At 51.1% G+C, this 17,668-nt stretch overlaps 1 protein-coding gene across 6 annotated transcripts in view; it reads left to right on the top strand.

Annotated features, from left to right (window-relative positions):
- LOC142304143 (DNA-directed DNA/RNA polymerase mu-like) overlaps positions 1 to 17,668 on the top strand; it is a 144,182-nt gene that overhangs the window by 1,607 nt on the left and 124,907 nt on the right. For all 6 annotated transcript variants that reach the window (XM_075346222.1, XM_075346218.1, XM_075346220.1 and 3 more), the window contains exons 4-5: positions 10,283 to 10,479; positions 13,284 to 13,476. In XM_075346222.1, the coding sequence (XP_075202337.1) occupies positions 10,301 to 10,479; positions 13,284 to 13,476 (372 nt within the window). In that variant the 5' untranslated portion in view covers positions 10,283 to 10,300. The remainder of the gene's footprint in view (positions 1 to 10,282; positions 10,480 to 13,283; positions 13,477 to 17,668) is intronic.

The following is a 17,668-nucleotide window of genomic DNA, read 5'->3' as shown; positions in this document are numbered from 1 at the left end:
ATATGATCTTTGCATTTTCTGTAAAAATTAGAGGTTTCTAAACACTGGGGTATAGGAAGCCCCACATCACCATTTGCGTGACAAAAATCCCACCTCACCAGTTGAGGGTTAAAGCGACCCTGTCACCAGATTTGTCCCCTATAAGCTGCAGCCCCCACCATTAATTCCATATATACAGCACGGTGGCTCAGTGGTTAGCACTGCAGTCTTGCAGCGCTGGGATCCTGGGTTCAATTCCCACCAAGGACAACATCTGCAAGGAGTTTGTATGTTCTCCCCGTGTTTGCGTGGATTTCCTCCGGGTTCTCCAGTTTCCTCCCACACTCCAAAGACATTCTGATAGGGAATTTAGATTTTGAGCCCCAATGGGGACAGTGTTTCCAATGTATGTAAAGTGCTGGGGAATTAATGGCGCTATATAAATTAATAAATATTATATATATATTATATTACATCGTTTTGGAATACTGTATATAAGAGCCCAGGCTGCTCTGTAGAGCATAAATCGGTCCTTTTATTACACTCACCTGCGGGGTGGTCCGGTCCAAAGGACATCGCTGATCTTGATCTGGTTCCTCCTCTCTGCTTGCAATCGCCATCTTCTTTCTGTGCTCTGTGTGAATGATGCGTCCGGCGTCCTCCCCACAGAGTCTTCCATTGCACTTTTGTGCAGGTGCACATCTCTCTGCCCTCCTGAAAGTATTGTGGTGCGCATGCGCAGGCGTTCTTTGACCTGTTCCCCGCGCATGCGCACTACAATACTTTGCTTTGGCCTCAGCCGGGCAGAGAGAAGTGCGCAGGAGCGCAACGGCGGCCTCTGTGAGGATGACATAGGACGTGTCATAGACACGAAGCAGGGAAAGAGGACGGTGATTGCAAGGAGAGAGGATTCGCCGGACCAAGACCAGTGATGCCCAGACCAGACCACCATGCAGGTGAGTATAGTAAAAATTGTTTTCTATGTTATATAGAGCGACCTGGGCTCTTATATACAGTTTTCTAGAATGCTGTATATAAGAGCTCACTGGCGGTGGCTGCAGCTTATAGGGGACAAATCTGGTGACAGGTTCCCTTTTAAAGTATGAAACTCTTCCCAGAGCACAAGAACCTTCTTGTGCCCATCCAATAACGGGCAATACTGGGAAGGAGCACAATGGGGGCCAGAGTTCCATACATTGACCTCCCGTTGCGTCATTATCTCGATGGCTGTCGTGGATTCTGTAAGAATCAAGATCTTAAGGGATTCAGACCATGGTGAACAGATAAATCATGGGACTGTGTTGTAAATATCTGAATAGTCACCCCCCCCCCATCCCAAAAAAATCCCCAAAAAAACAAAAACCCTCAAGTATTTGTCAGGATCAGACTCAGTCCTGGTGTAGCATACGGGATAATATAGAAGGCTTTTTCTGGGTGACGGCTGTTGGGGGTGTATGGGTAAATTTAATAGGAATTTTCAGGCACATAGAGTAAAATATTTTAATCTATGTGACATAAGAAAAACTTTTCTAAATTACTTGCTGTTTACATTTCTGTTTGTGTGGCGTCCGGCTGCTTACATCATTCTTTAGTCCGTTCAAAGCACAGAGTAGAACAGAATGTAGCCTGTCACTCAAGCACAGATCTCCATGCAGGAGGTGGGGTCAGCCAGGTGCGCTGAATGGTGATGTCATGGGGGTGTGGCCAGGGAGTTTTGGAGAAAGGGCGAGTAGAACCCGTAGCATAGTAAGCTTATCAACTGGTGGCCAAAGTGCGAGATTAAATGATATGACCAGTTGCTCCCCTGCAGTACCCGGGGGTGCCAGTGTCGCCTGTAGCATTTTTGGCTGCAGGAAAGCCTCATAGAAGGGAAGAAACTATATGCAGCGAGTTGTCCATCTTGAGACTGTACAGTGGACCCTTGGTTTACGAGAACAATCCGTTCTGGGACTGTGCTTGTAAACCAAGTTACTCGTCTAGCAAAGCAAGATTTACCATAGGAAATAATGCAAACTCAGACAACTTGTTCCATGTCCCATCGTGGTCCCCTATTGTGCCATTCCACACAAGCACAAACACACATTATGCTCACCTTACCTTCCGTTCCATCGCCGGCCCCCTGGTACTTGTAGTTCGCCGGTACAGGATGTGTATCAGGTAACCATCACGACACTGCCCTGGAGTTTCTGCTGCCAGAGCGCTGACGTCAAAGGCAGGAGCCGCTTGCCTCTGATTGGTCAGCGCACTGCCTTTGAGAAGCGTCTGACAGCGGAAGTTCTTCCATCGTCGCGATATTTATCCGATACACATCCTGTACCTGCGGACTGCAAGAACCAGGAGGCCGTCAATGGAACGGAAGGTAAGGTGAGCATAATGTGTGTTTGTGTGGACTGCAAGAGCGGGTCAGAGCGCGGTGACAGTACGGAACCGGAAGTGTGTGCGGTGAGTATTTGCTCGTAAACAGTTACAAATTTACAGCAAGCTTTGCTCGTAGAGCGAAATACTCGCACACCAATTTACTCGTAAACCGAGGTTCCACTGTATAGGAGTCTCAGGATGGTGCTTTGTCCGTGGTGTGAGTGGTGGAACACACGAGTTTTTGAGTTCTGAGTGCACTGCCTCCTGGGAAATGTAGTCTAGAAGCTCAGAGGGAGAGCTGACACACAGTTCAGGCTACAAATGTTTAACACTCCACAAGCATGGCTGCAGGAGAAAGGGAAAAAAAGGGCAAATTAACCCCTTAACGACCCATGATGTCCTGGATACTTCATGGATTGTGTGAGGTTAATCCCGACCCCTGCCGTGGGTAGTCCGCGGCGATCCGCGCACATATCAGCTGACACGTGTGCCTGCTAGTCGCGAGTGGAATCGCGTTCCACCCGACACTATAACCCCTTACATCTCGCTGCCAAAATCTGGCAGAAGGATGTATATGCGCGCCGCCATTATGCTGACTTACCCCGCCCCATCGAAAGTCACGTGACATGATGACGTGACTTCCGGTGATTGCCATGGTAGCACAGGGTCATGTGATGACGCCTGTAGCTTACATGAGTCACTTCCACTCAATGCCGGAATACTGCCGGCATTGAAAGTAAAGCAGCATATCTGCAGATCTTGGCTCTGTAGCTGTGATCTGGAGATATGGCAGAGCGATCGGATTGCTGATCGCTATAGCCCCCTAGGGCGACTAGTAAAATAAAAAAAAATAAAAACTTTTAAAGAATTAAAAAAAAAAAATAAAAAAACCCTAAAAGTTCAAATCACCCCCCTTTCATCCCATTGAAAATTAAAGGGTTAAAACAATAAAAAAAATATACACATTTGTTATCGTTGCGTTCAGAAATGCCCGATCTATCAAAATATAAAATCAGTTAATCTGATTGGAATTTTTTTGCTGCTACTTCATTTACCAAACGCCAAAATTACTTTTTTTGGTCGCTGCAAATTTTGCGCAAAATGCAATAACAGGCGATCAAAATGTAGCATCTGCGCAAAAATGGTACAGTTAAAAACGTCAGCTCGAGACACAAAAAATAAGCCGTCACTGAGCCATAGATCCCGAAAAATGAGAACGCTACGGGTTTTGGAAAATGGCGCAAAACGTGCACCACTATTTTCTTCGGCGCTCCATTGGGAGACCCAGACGATTGGGTGTATAGCTACTGCCTCCGGAGGCCACACAAAGCATTACACTAAAAAGTGTAAGGCCCCTCCCCTTCTGGCTATACACCCCCAGTGGGATCACTGGCTCACCAGTTTTCTGCTTTGTGCGAAGGAGGTCAGACATCCACGCATAGCTCCACTGTTTAGTCAGCAGCAGCTGCTGACTATGTCGGATGGAAGAAAAGTGGGCCCATATGGGGTCCCCAGCATGCTCCCTTCTCACCCCACTTGCGGTTTGTAAGGTTGAGGTACCCATTGCGGGTACGGAGGCTGGAGCCCACATGCTGTTTTCCTTCCCCATCCCCCCTCAGGGCTCTGGGTGAAGTGGGATCTTACAGGTCTCCAGGCACTGAGACCGGGCTCCATCCACAGACCCAGAGAACCTGCTGGATATGGAGCTGAGTATCGTCAGGGACAGGCCCTGCTACATTAAGGTACTCTGTGTCCCCGGGCAAGCGCGCACACACACACCAGCATTGCTGGGAGTGTTAGTGCGCCGGGGGCAACAGCGCAGAGCGCTCGTGCTATTAGTCACTACAGCTTTGCTGAGTGACTTTATGTATTGGGAACTGCCGCGCCGGCCGTTGCTGGGTGTTTTTTACACTGTGGCGCGGCTGGGACTTGTGGTGCGCCGGGGACTTCCGCGCTGGCCGTGCACATGGACGGCCGCGCTTATTACTCGAGTCCCCGGCTTTGCGGCCTAGTTTTCGTTTCGTTCCCGCCTCCAGCCCTGCCAGTCAGGGGAGAGGCGGGACGCTGTACAGACAGTCAGCGCCGAGGGCTGGAGTCTGCTTTGCATTCTCCAGCCCCCTTCACTGGACACAGTGGGACGCCAGTTTCCCGCTCTTGTCTGGGGCACGCCCACGGCCCGCCCCTCGTCACACGAGCTGGAGAAGGACGCCGGCAGCCATTCCTGCACGCCGTCCGAGCTGGGGAACGGAGACATGCTCTGGGCAACCAACACAGGGCTCTGGCGACCACACACCCGCGTTATAGGCGGGCGGTAAGCAGCACCTGAAGTGCTGACCCCACTAAATACCGAAGTGTCCATTTGTATTTTATGCTTGTATGCTATACACTGCACTGTAGGTCGCTGTCTTTGGCTATATGCCCTTCTAGATGGCGAGATAACAGCAGCAAAAACGCAAGGGTGCTAAGGCACAGGTTTTCTAGGCTGCTTGTATTACATGGCTGAAGTGTTCATTTGTACTTATGCTTGTATGCATACATTGCACTGTACGGTCGCTACTCTTGGCTATATTCTCCTAGAGGGCTGGACAACTGCAGCAAAAAAGCATGGGTGCCAAGGCACAGGCTTTATAGGCTGCTTGCACTGCATGTGCTGAAGTGTTCATTTGTATATATACTTGTATGCTATACATTGCACTGTACGGTCGCTACTCTGGGCTATATTCTCCTAGATGGCTGGACAACAGCAGCAAAAAAGCAAGGGTGCCAAGGCACAGGCTTTCTATGCTGCTTGTATTGCATGTGCTGAAGTGTTTATGCTTGTATGTTGTACATTGCATAGATGACTAGAATACAGCAGCAAAAAAGCAACACAGGCTTTCTATGCTGCTTTTCCTGCAGATACTGTTCCACCGGCAGGTTTCACTGACCCCCATTGTGGGCAATGCTCCCCTGTAGCACTTGGTCAGCCGGGGTCTCTACTAGAAGTGGCCAAAGAAACCACCTGTGAACCCTGTCCAGGGACAGGGACGGAGATTGTCATGGGATGGAGACTTTGCACTCCAGACAGGCCATGGGCAATCTTGATTAATGCTCCCTGGCCACACTCATTTGGAACGTACTCAGTACTCCGGGGGGGTCCCAGGCATTCCAGGGTGAAGGCTCTGACACGGACGGCAGTCCCAGACAGCCTAAGCTAGCTCGCTGGGTACGACACTCGGCTTCATCACTGGTCAAGGTCCCAGCAGGACGACTCTCTGTATGATGAGGCAGACGTAGCTGATCAGGGCTTTGGTCCTGACACCGCTCTCAATCCGGATACACCGGATGGGGACGCCATAGTGAAGGATCTTATAGCGTCCATCAATGGAATGTTGCATATTTCTCCCTCAGCTCCCCCAGTGGAGGAGTCAGCTTCACAGCAGGAGAAATCCTTTTTCAGTACTCATGCGTAGATTGAGTACTTTTTCTGACCACGCTGACTTCAGAGACGCAGTTCAGAAACACCACGCTACCAGATAAACGTTTTCTCCAAACGTATTAAGGATGCACGTTATCCCTTTACCCTGATGTGGTACAGCCCTGGACCCAGGGTCCAAAGGTGGATCCCCCAATCTCCAAGCTTGCGGCTAGATCCATAGTTGCAGGGGAGATGGGAATTCACTTAAAGATGCCATTGACAGACAGATAGACCTCTGGTTGAAATCTGTCTGTGAAGCTATCAGCGTGTCGGTTGCTCCGGCATTCGCAGCCGTATGGGCACCCTAACCTATTTCAGCTGGTCTTGCGCAGCTGGTCTTGAGCACATGTACATCTGTGCCGCAGGTGGTGTCCTTAACCTCGCAATGTCTGCATTGCGACTTACCCTAGTAATGCTGTCCTGGGGGGACAGTCGAGGTTGGTCCTTCCCAGGCTCGGGCAAGTCCCAATTGTACTCGTCTAAAAGGGCTCAAAAGGCTCAGAGGGGCTCAGTTTCCGGCCGGGCTCATTCACGCCCAAGGAAGGCAGCAGGAGGAACCGCTGCCAAGGCGATCCCCTCATGTATTTCAGCTCTCTCTCCCCGCATCCGCGGTTGGTGGCAGAATCTCCCGCTTCTGGGTACATTTAGCTGCCACAGGTCACAGACCGGTGGGTGAGAGACATTGTGTCTCACGTGTACAGGATAGAGCTCTGTTCTCGTCCTCCGGCTCGATTCTGCAGAACTCCCCCCCCCCCCCCCCCCACCCCCCCCACCGAGCCGATGCTCTTCTGCAGGCAGAAGGAGTGGTAATCCCTGTTCCTCTTCAGGAACAAGACACGGTTTTTTCCTCCAATCTTATTGGGGTGCCAAAAAAGGGTGGTTTTTTTCCGTTCCGTTCTGGACCTAAAACTGCTCACCAAGCACGTGAAGGCCAGGCGGTTCCGGATGTAACCCTCCGCTCCGTCATTGCCTCAATGTCTCAAGGAGATTTTCCTAGCATCAATAGACATCAGGATGCTTATCTCCTCGTGCCGATTGCTCCAGAGCACCAGCGTTTGCTACGTTTCGTTATTGAAGACGAGCATCTTCAGTGCGTAGCCCTGCCCTTCGGTCTGGCGACAGCCCTACGGGTTTTCACCAAGTTCAGGGCAGCAGTGGGAGCAGTCCTGCACTCTCAGGGTCACTCTGTGATCCTTACTGGACGATCCACTTGTCAAGGCACCCTCTCAAGAGGCATGCCGACACAGCCTGAACGTGGCGCTGGAGACTCTCCAGAGTTTCGGGTGGATCATCAACTTTTCAAGGTTACATCGGGCACCGACCCAATCGCTGACATATCTGGGCATGGAGTTTCACACTCCCTCAGCGATAGTGAAGCTTCCGCTGGACAAGCAGCGTTCACTACAGACGGGGGGTGCAGTCTCTCCTTCAAGGCCAGTCACACCCCTTAAGACGCCTCATGCAGAGGCAGTCACTTTCGCGCAGTTTCACTGCGTCCACTTCAATGGGACAGGCTTTGCCAATGGGTTGGGGAGTCGACGTCCCTAGAAAGGAACGTTTCCCTTCTCAGACGGTCAAGGACTCTCTCAGAGGAGTCCATCCTTCAGATCAATGTTCTGGAAATCTGGGCAGTGCATCTTGCCCTGCAAGCCTTCCAGCAGTGGCTGGAAGGAAAACAGATCCGAATTCAGTCGGACAATTCCACAGCGGTGGCAGACATCGCCCACCAAGGCGGAACACGCATCGCCAAGCCTACCAGGCAATCCGGCGGATTCTGATGTGGGTGGGGGACAGAGCATCCACCATATCCGCAGTTCACATCCCGGGCGTAGAAAATTGGGAAGCAGACTTCCTCAGTCGCCTGGGCATGGACGCAGGGGAATGGCCTCTGCACCCAGTATGGTGTCAGGAAATCTATAGCCGCTGGAGGATGCCGGACGTCGACCTAATGGCGTCTCGGCACAACAACAAGGTCCCGATTTTCATGGCGCGGTCTCACGAGCAAAGAGCTCTGGCGGCAGGCGCCCTAGTTCAGGATTGGTCGCAGTTCCAGCTACTCTATGTGTTTCCTACTCTGGCACTGTTGCCCAGAGTGCTACGCAAGCTCAGCTCCGCTTGCCGCCGCGCCATCCTCGTCGTCCCAGACTGACCGAGGAGGTCGTGGTCCCGGATCTGTGGCATCTCACGGTCGGCCAACCGTGGGCACTCTCAGACCGGCCAGACTTACTGTCCCAAGGGCCGTTCTTTCCACTGAATTCTACGGCCCTGATCCGGACTGTGTGGCCATCGAGTCCGAGATCCTAGCGTCTTCAGGATTATCTCAAGACGTCATTGCCACCATGAGACGGGCTAGGAAGCCGACGTCTGCCAAAATCTCCCACAAGACGTGGAAGTTATTCTTCTCTTGGTGCTCTGCTTAGGGAGTGTCTCCCTGGCCATTTGCATTGTCTCCTTTTTCCCCCCTTCCTGCATCTGGATTGGGAAAAGGTTTGTCGCTCGGCTCCCTTAAAGGACAAGTCGCAGCGCTGTCGGTATTCTTTCAGAAGCGCCTAGTACGACTTCCTCAGGTACGCACGTTCCTGCAGGGGGATTATCACATTGTCCCTCCGTACAAGAGGCCGTCAGACCCATGGGATCTGCACAGGGTATTAATTGCTCTCTAGGAGCCGCCCTTCGAGCCTCTGAGGGTTGTTTTCACTTTCTCGACTTTCACAGAAAGTGGCCTTTCTGGTAGCGGTCACGTCTCTTTGGAGAGTGTCAGAACTAGCAGCGCGGTCATCCAGAGCTCCCTTCCTGGTGTTCACCAAGATAAGGTAGTGCTGCGTCCGATCCCAGAGTTTCTCCCTAAGGTGGTATCCCCTTTTTATCACAATCAGGATATCTCCTTACCTTCCTTTTCTCCATTTCATCGATATGTAATGGCTTTGCATTGTTGGATCTGGTGTAGAGCACCCAGAATCTACATTCCCGCACGGCGCTCCTGCGCCGCTCGGATGCACTCTTTGTCCTTGCCACTGGTCAGCGCAAGGGATCGCAGGCTGCAACATCCACCCTGGCTCAATGGATCAAGGAACCAATCCTTGAAGCCTACCGTTCTACTGGGCTTCCGGTTTCATCAGGGCTGAAGGCCCATTCTACCAGAGCCGTGGGTGCGTCCTGGGCATTACGGCCCCAGGCTACGGCTCAACAGGTGTGCCAGGCAGCTACCTGGTCGAGTCTGCACACTTTCACCAAACATTATCAGGTGCATACCTATGCTTCGGCGGACGCCAGCCTAGGTAGAAGAGTCCTGCAGGCGGCAGTTGCCTCCCCGTAGGGGAAGGCTGTCTTGCAGCTCTAACATGAGGTATTTCTTTACCCACCCAGGGACAGCTTTTGGACGTCCCAATCGTCTGGGTCTCCCAATGGAGCGCCGAAGAAGAAGGGAATTTTGTTACTTACCGTAAATTCCTTTTCTTCTAGCTCCTATTGGGAGACCCAGCACCCGCCCTGTTGTCCTTCGGGATTTTTGGTTGTTTTCGGGTACACATGTTGTTCATGTTGAATGGTTTTCAGTTCTCCGATGTTACTTCGGAGTGAATTTGTTTAAACCAGTTATTGGCTTTCCTCCTTCTTGCTTTTGCACTAAAACTGGTGAGCCAGTGATCCCACTGGGGGTGTATAGCCAGAAGGGGAGGGGCCTTACACTTTTTAGTGTAATGCTTTGTGTGGCCTCCGGAGGCAGTAGCTATACACCCAATCGTCTGGGTCTCCCAATAGGAGCTAGAAGAAAAGGAATTTACGGTAAGTAACAAAATTCCCTTCTTTTTGGACATGCTTGAGAATTTTTTTTAACCCCTTAGATACAAGTAAACCTATACATGTTTGGTGTCTACAAACTCGCACCGACCTGAGGCATCATACCCAGACATCAGTTTTACCATATAGTGAACACGGTGAATAAAATATCCCAAAAACTATTGTATTTTTGCCATTTTCCAGTACACTATATGGTAAAACTTATGGTTTCATTTAAAACTACAACTTGTCCCGCAACAAAATAAGCCCTCAAATGGCAAGATTGACGGAAAATAAAAAGTTACGGCTCTCGGAAGAAAGGGAGGGAAAAAAAACGGAAAAACGCAAAATGCCCGGGGCTGAAGGGGTTATGGGAACAGGATTGAGGACTCACTACAGGGACAGTCAGATCATCATTTGTGCTTGTAAAACATCCCAAACATCTAATCAGTACAGGCTGCCATAATCTTATCGTTTGTTGCGTGGCTGAATACAGTCCATTGTTTCCTGCTATCAGGGCAGGGAGGGGCTGACTGCGATTTCCACAGAAATGTCCGCCCCATGATCAGTGCTCCGGGATCCTCTCCGTACAGGAGTGCGGCCGCGGTCCTCCATTCACCCCTCCTGTCCTGTATGTAGGGGCCGCTCTATGGTGCCGTATACGCACAGGTGAACAATCGCCATGTCCTCAGTCTTCTCATTTGTTTTCAGGGCGGCCCAGGTCTTGTGATGTTCCCACATAAAAAGAGGAGGAAAGAGGCCGCGGCTCCCCCTGGTCCAGTCGCCCCACCAGTTTTGTTTCCTGATGTCTGGATATTCTTGGTTGAGCGAAGAATGGGGGCTGCACGAAGGGGCTTCCTCACATCACTGGCACAGAGGAAAGGATTCTGTGTGGCACCGGAGTTCAGGTATAATGCACCCACCCGGCTTCAGCATGGCACAGTATATAATGGTGGGAACTGAGGGATGCTGGGCACCTATGGACATTTGCCAGCCATAGGGCAGCCCCTGCTCACTCTTATGGTCATGGTCCACAAGGTAGACAATTAAAGAGAGCCCGTCTTTACCCCTGACTGTCCCAAAGTGTGACTATTCAGGCATTGGATGTGTATTATTTATGTTTGAAGAATGTGATTTTTATCCTGCAGTGTCACACGTGTTAATAATGCAGGACTAGTCTACTAGGTTGTCTCTTCCCCTGGACTAGTCCTGCCTCTGACCTTCTGATCACGCCACCTTGCATGTGATTGACATCCTAATGGTACTATCATTTATCAGTACTGTATGCAAGGCGTGGGTCACACTCAGGGAGGCGCAACAGTACACAAGTCCAGGAGAAGTCGCGGTTGTGGACTAGTCCTGGCTCATTAGCCTGCGTGAAGGTCTATACCGGTCTCGAGTTTTGTTTTCCACTCACCCATGACAGCACCACGTGAGAGAGGGATCCGCCCAGCGAGGACAGGAAACCATTCTGAATAAAAGGGCAGTACCTCTCCCCTTCGTCAGTTGGTTTCCTGTCCTTGATGGGGGACCCCCCATTCTGAAAACCGGCAGCTATCGGTTGGACCTATCCTCCTCGGCTGCTCTTTCGTTTGGTAGACGGGTGCTTGAGGCGGTGGTCCCTCCCTAATTAGTTTTCTCTGGAAATCTCTCACGTGGTGCTGTCATGGGTGAGGGGAAAACACCACGGTTACTTACCGGTAGCCGGTTTTTCCAGAACCCATGACAGCACCCATATAATCCCTCCCTTTCTCATCCTTGGTGTGCACTTCTGGGGGTGCTTCTGTGTATTTAGTGGTGATGGAGTAAGTTCTAACGATTGGAGGTCCTCTCATTCTCGGTAATCAACTGACGGAGGGGAGAGGGTAACCAGGGTAAATAACGGCTAACTAAGCAAAGTGCTTTGCTTAGTAACCCGATGTGTACCCTAGCTACGTATACAGGGAGCCAGCGCTAAGCGGTGTACGCTGGTAACCAGGGTAAATATCGGGTAACCAAGCAAAGCGCTTTGCTTAGTTACCGTTATTTACCCTGGTTACCAAGCACAGAGTCGCTGGTCGCTGGTGAGATCTGCCTGATTGACAGCTCACCAGCGATCATGTAGTGACGCACCAGCGATCCTGACCAGGTCATATCATGGTCGGAATCGCTGGTACGTTGTTTAGTGAGACCGTACACTAAGGCTATGTGCGCACGTTGCGTATTTGCATGCAGTTGCGCTGCGATCGGCACCGCAGCGTAACTGCATGCGTCCTGCGTCCCCTGCACAATCTATGAAGATTATGCAGGAGCCGTGCGCACGTGGCGTATTAGAGCGCAGCGCTTCGGCTGCTGCCCGAAGCGCGCGTTCTAAGGAGTGACATGTCACTTATTCCGTGCGCTCTGCCTGCAGCCCCCGCTCTGTCTGGGAGGGGCTGCACTCAGAGCACATGGAATCGGCTTTTTTTTTCACTACGGACTCTTTCTGCAGCGATTTGAAGCGCACGTGTGCTGTTCAAATCACTGCAGAAATTTCTGCAGGGACAGAACGCTACGTGCGCACATAGCCTTAGGCTTAAAGGGAACCTGTCAGGTACAATATGCACCCAGAATCATGAGCAGTTCTGGGTGTATATCGCTAATCCCTGTATACCTGTCCCTGTATCTAGTAGAATAGATAAAGAGATTTTTAGAAAAAGTATTTCTAAAGATCTTTTAACTTGTGCTAATGAGTGCGGGGACTAGTTCCAAAGGCTTTATACCCCTGTCTAGTCCGCCTTCTTAGCATGTCAGTACGCCCACAGCAGGGGTGTACTAACATTCTATTCAATTCAGCATCACTAGTATAGCATGCTAGTGTACGCAGGGATAGTTAGACTGGGATTGGCAATATATACCCAGAACTGCTCGTGGCTCTGGCTGCATATTGCACCTGACAGGTTCAACTTTAAATATTAACCCTACCCTGGGAATAAGCCGTAGTCACGGTTCAATAATGAAGTGTCTGTGCAGCTAAAAAAAAAAAAAAAAAAAAAAAAAGAATACTGCAGGACACTTCATTATAGAAACAGACACCCCCAAAAGAGAAGACAGAAGACCCCCTCAATCATACTCAACAGATCGGGACGCTGTGGAACGCGATGACCTGCAGTGGAAGTACCACACACATCTGGTGAGGACCTGCGGTTGCACACCACACACACACAGATCTGGTGATACTGTACTGCTCAGGTGACCTGGGGCACTGTGGAATACATGGACCTGTGGTGGAGTTCCACAGCAGGTCCTCAATGCGCTCCACCACAGGTCCTCACATTCACAGCGTCCCTGGTCTCCATGTCTGCCGGAAGCAGTGTGGTATTACCAGATGTGTATATGTATGAGTGCCGGCCGGCTGGGAGCAGGGGAGGACCGCTGTGGAGAAGACAAGGACCTTCAGGGAGCGCCCTTTGAGGATGTGGGAGCGACGTAGATGTCCGGGGTCTGGTAGGTTTGATTCTGCCTATTTTTGGGGGTAAACTTACCCCCAACTCATGTTTCAACGAATATAAGCCCTAGCATGTTTTTCGGGGCAAAAAAATAATAGTGTCTGATTTTCGGGGAAACACAGTAACACAGGTGTATGGAAAATGTGTGTCTTTTTTCAGGCAGTTACTTAAGAAAAGATTGTCCTGTATTACGATGAGTCCGGTGATGTCTCTGTGTGATACCGGTGTGCTCGTATTTCTGGCAGCGGTGCGGTGACGCATGTGGTGTCAGAACAGAACTCATTCACCGACGTCCTCAGCTGGATTGAAAGGAAGACTGGGAAACCGATGCAAAGCGCCGCCGATCAGACGTCACCGCATATCCTGGACATCGGCTGGTTTACAGAGAGCATGAGTTTAGGAAAGCCCGCGACAGTGGAGGCCAGACACCGATTAGGGGTAAAGGATTTGTTCTTGTGTGTGTGATTCATCATATTATCTTTCTGTGTATGTGACCAGGGGCAGAGCTTGGAAACCTCCATGTCCCGCTAACAGCAGCAGAGAGCGCTGCCGTACACGTGGGCTCTGCACATCATACCGCCTCTCACTCCTGTGTATTGCAGTGGGGATTAAGCCAACTCTTACCGAATGTGCACTGCTGGCTTAATGTACTATCTGCCTGCCTGGGATGGTCTCTTTATAAATATTCTATAATACAAGCTATGTGGGGCCCATGGTTCTGTATGGAGGGCTATGTGGGGCCCATGATTCTGTATGGAGGGCTATGTGGGGCCCATGATTCTGTATGGAGGGCTATGTGGGGCCCATGATTCTGTATGGAGGGCTATGTGGGGCCCATGATTCTGCATGGAGGGCTATGTGGGGCCCATGGTTCTGTATGGAGGGCTATGTGGGGCCCATGATTCTGCATGGAGGGCTATGTGGGGCCCATGATTCTGTATGGAGGGCTATGTGGGGCCCATGATTCTGCATGGAGGGCTATGTGGGGGGGGGCCATGATTCTGCATGGAGGGCTATGTGGGGGGGGGGCCATGATTCTGCATGGAGGGCTATGTGGGGGGGGGCCATGATTCTGCATGGAGGGCTATGGGGGGGGGGCCCATGATTCTGCATGGAGGGCTATGGGGGGGGGGCCCATGATTCTGCATGGAGGGCTATGGGGGGGGGGCCATGATTCTGCATGGAGGGCTATGGGGGGGGGGGCCCATGATTCTGCATGGAGGGCTATGGGGGGGGGGCCATGATTCTGCATGGAGGGCTATGGGGGGGGGGGCCCATGATTCTGCATGGAGGGCTATGGGGGGGGGGCCCATGATTCTGCATGGAGGGCTATGGGGGGGGGGGGGGCCATGATTCTGCATGGAGGGCTATGGGGGGGGGGGGGGGCATGATTCTGCATGGAGGGCTATGGGGGGGGCCCATGATTCTGCACGGAGGGCTATGGGGGGGCCCATGATTCTGCACGGAGGGCTATGGGGGGGGCCCATGATTCTGCATGGAGGGCTATGGGGGGGGGGCTCATGATTCTGCATGGAGGGCTATGGGGGGGGGGCTCATGATTCTGCATGGAGGGCTAATGATTCTGCATGGAGGGCTAATGATTCTGCATGGAGGGCTATGGGGGGGGGCCCATGATTCTGCATGGAGGGCTATGGGGGGGCCCATGATTCTGCATGGAGGGCTATGGGGGGGCCCATTTATTCTGTAAAGGAGGGCTGAGTGGGGCCCGCTTTTCTGTCTGGAGGGCTGTGTGGGGCCTGTGAATAGGGTGGCCCATGGCTTTATTAAAGTTTTTAACTTTAGTTCTCTTTGTATTTCAATTTTACTGGACATTCATGATTTACATTGCCTTGCAAAAGTATTTGGGCCCCCTTGAATCTTTCAACCTTTTCCCACATTTCAGGCTTCAAACGTAAAGCTAAAAATTTTAATGTTATGGTGAAGAATCAACAACAAGTAGGACACAATAGTGTAGTTGAGCGAAATTTATTGCTTATTTTGTTTTTTTGTAAAAAGAATAAATTGAAAATTGGGGCGTGCAATATTATTCGTCCCCTTTACTTTCAATGCAGCAAACTCACTCCAGAAGTTCATTGAGGATCTCTGAATGATCCAATGTTGTCGTAAATGACTGATGATGATAAATATAATCCCCCTTTGTGTAATCAAGTCTCCGTATAAATGCACCTGCTCTGTGGTAGTCTCAGTGTTCTGTTTAAAGCACAGATAGCATCATGAAGACCAAGGAACACAACAGGCAGGTCCGTGATAATGTTGTGAAGTTTAAATTCGGATTTGGTTGCAAAAAGATTTCCACAACTTTAAACATCCCTAGGAGCACTGTGCAAGCGATCATATTGAAATGGAAGGAGTATCCTACCACTGCAAATCTACCAAGACCCGGCCATCCCTCAAAACTTTCATCTCAAACAAGGAGAAGAGTGATCAGAGATGCAGTCAAGAGGCCCATGATCACTCTGGATGAACTGCAGAGATCTACAGCTGAGGTGGGAGAGTCTGTCCATAGGACAACAATCAGTCGTACACTGCACAAATCTGGCATTTATGGAAGAGTGGCAAGAAGAAAGCTATTTCTCAAAGATATCCATAAAAAGTGTTGTTTACAGTTTGCCACAAGCCACCTGGGAGACACAGCAAACATTTAGAAGAAGGTGCTCTGGTCAGATGAAACCTAAATCGAACTTTCTTCATCGTTCCTTATGGGAGACCCAGACCATGGGTGTATAGCTTCTGCCTCCGGAGGACACACAAAGTACTACACTAAAAAGTGTAGCTCCTCCCTCCGAGCATATACACACCCTGGATGACCAAATCGAGCCAGTTCAATGCTTTGTGTTCAGGAGGTCACACACACATGCATTCTCATCTGATTTTTGATTTTAAAGAATTGGAAGAAAAGCGGGTCCAACCTGGACTCCCGGCATGTCCCTTCTCACCCCACTGTGTCGGCGGTGTTGTTAAGGTTGATTTTACAAGGCTGGAGCCTTACATGCCGCGCTCCTTCACCATCCCTCGGGCTCTGGCTTGAAGTGGGAGCCATCACGGTTCTCACTGCTTTGCAGGAGACCGGTCTCCATCCGCAGCCCTTTTAGGTCCCTACCTGGACGGAGCGCTCCTCCCTCAGGGACCTGGCCCTGCGTCTCATAAGCTAAGTATTGAGACGTTATTGAGGGGTCCCTTGTACATTTATTGTGGGGAGAGTGTGTTATTTAACTTGCTGTGGTTTCCGGCCGGTTCTCTGTTTTTTTCCTGAGAACTGCGCCGAGGGTGCCTGCTTGTCGGCCGCATGGAAAAATTTAGGCCCCGGCTTCGGCTGCGGCCTACTTTCGTTTTCACTGCCCCTGCATGTCAGTCATGCAGGGGGTACAGTGCGGCGCCGCCCACCGGCCGTTCAGCACAGGGGAGGACACTCCTCTCTGAGGAGATGTTTCCCTCCCCTGTATTTCTCCTTGGCCCTCCGGTTCCCGCTCTTGGACGAAACCCCGCCCCCCCTCCTCACTCCGGCACCATTTTATCAGCGTTCACACACTGATCGGCGCTGGCTGCTGCAACTCTGCAATCTGTCTGGGGGTCCAAGCTGGGGAATCCGGAGGGCACACAAAACGGTCTGGTAAGCCACAACCTCTGGTTGTGGACTTTCTTATACACTCTCTGGGGGTCATTCTGAAGGAGTGTGTTCTTTACTGCACAGCCTCCACCTCAGCAGCATGTCTCTCACTAGGAGCAAGGCTGCAAGGCTTTACTCTATATGCACTGCATGTAAGCTCATACTGCCTGAACCGAGCACATATCCACATTGTGATGCCTGCTCTAACATGGCGGTGCCTCAGCCTGGAGTCTCCCCAGGGGTCCCTCCGGCTGCTCCAGCCCCGGTGGCTGATCCCCCGGCTTGGGTAGCATCGTTTTCTAAAGCTATCTCCCAGTCCTTTGCCGACTCCATGGGACAGCTGTCCCGATCTCTGCTGACCATGCATCAGCCCCCTTCTCAGGGCGCCTCTGCTGCTCCGACTCGCCCTGCAGAGCTCACAGAAGATTTTTCATCTGTTCCCAGACCCCGTCCTCCTAAACGGAGACGCAGGGACTCTTCTCCTTCCTCGTCCCACGGCTCTGATTCACGAGCTGAATCGCAGGGCGAGGAGGATGCCTTTACTGTGGGCTCGGACGCTACCTCTATGTATCCCATTGATCTAACCGAAGGTGATGCAGATGTTAGTGATTTGATTGCGTCCATTAATTCCGTACTGGACCTCAATCCACCAGTGTCAGAGGAACAAGCCTCTCTGGTAGAAAAACACCAGTTTACCTCACCTAAGAGAGCAAGGAGTATGTTTGTTTTTTTTTTTTTAACCACTCCAGTTTTCAGGCCACTGTGACCAAACCCAGGGCCTGTCCTGACAAACGCTTTCCTAAGCGTAGTTCTGATGACCGTTTTCCTTTTCCACCAGAGGTGGTCAAGAGGTGGGCTCATTCACCAAAGGTAGATCCTCCGGTGTCTAGACTCTCAGCCCGGACAGTTGTATCAGTGGCTGATGGCACCTCACTTAAGGATTCCACTGACCGCCAGGCTGACCTTCTGGCCAAATCTGTATATGAAGCGGCAGGGGCCTCG

This window comes from Anomaloglossus baeobatrachus, chromosome 4 (genome assembly GCF_048569485.1).
Source record: "Anomaloglossus baeobatrachus isolate aAnoBae1 chromosome 4, aAnoBae1.hap1, whole genome shotgun sequence".
In the NCBI taxonomy this organism is placed as follows: domain Eukaryota; kingdom Metazoa; phylum Chordata; class Amphibia; order Anura; family Aromobatidae; genus Anomaloglossus; species Anomaloglossus baeobatrachus.
The sequence above is the reverse complement of the archived record's forward strand: the minus strand, read 5'-3'. Positions and strand labels throughout refer to the sequence as shown.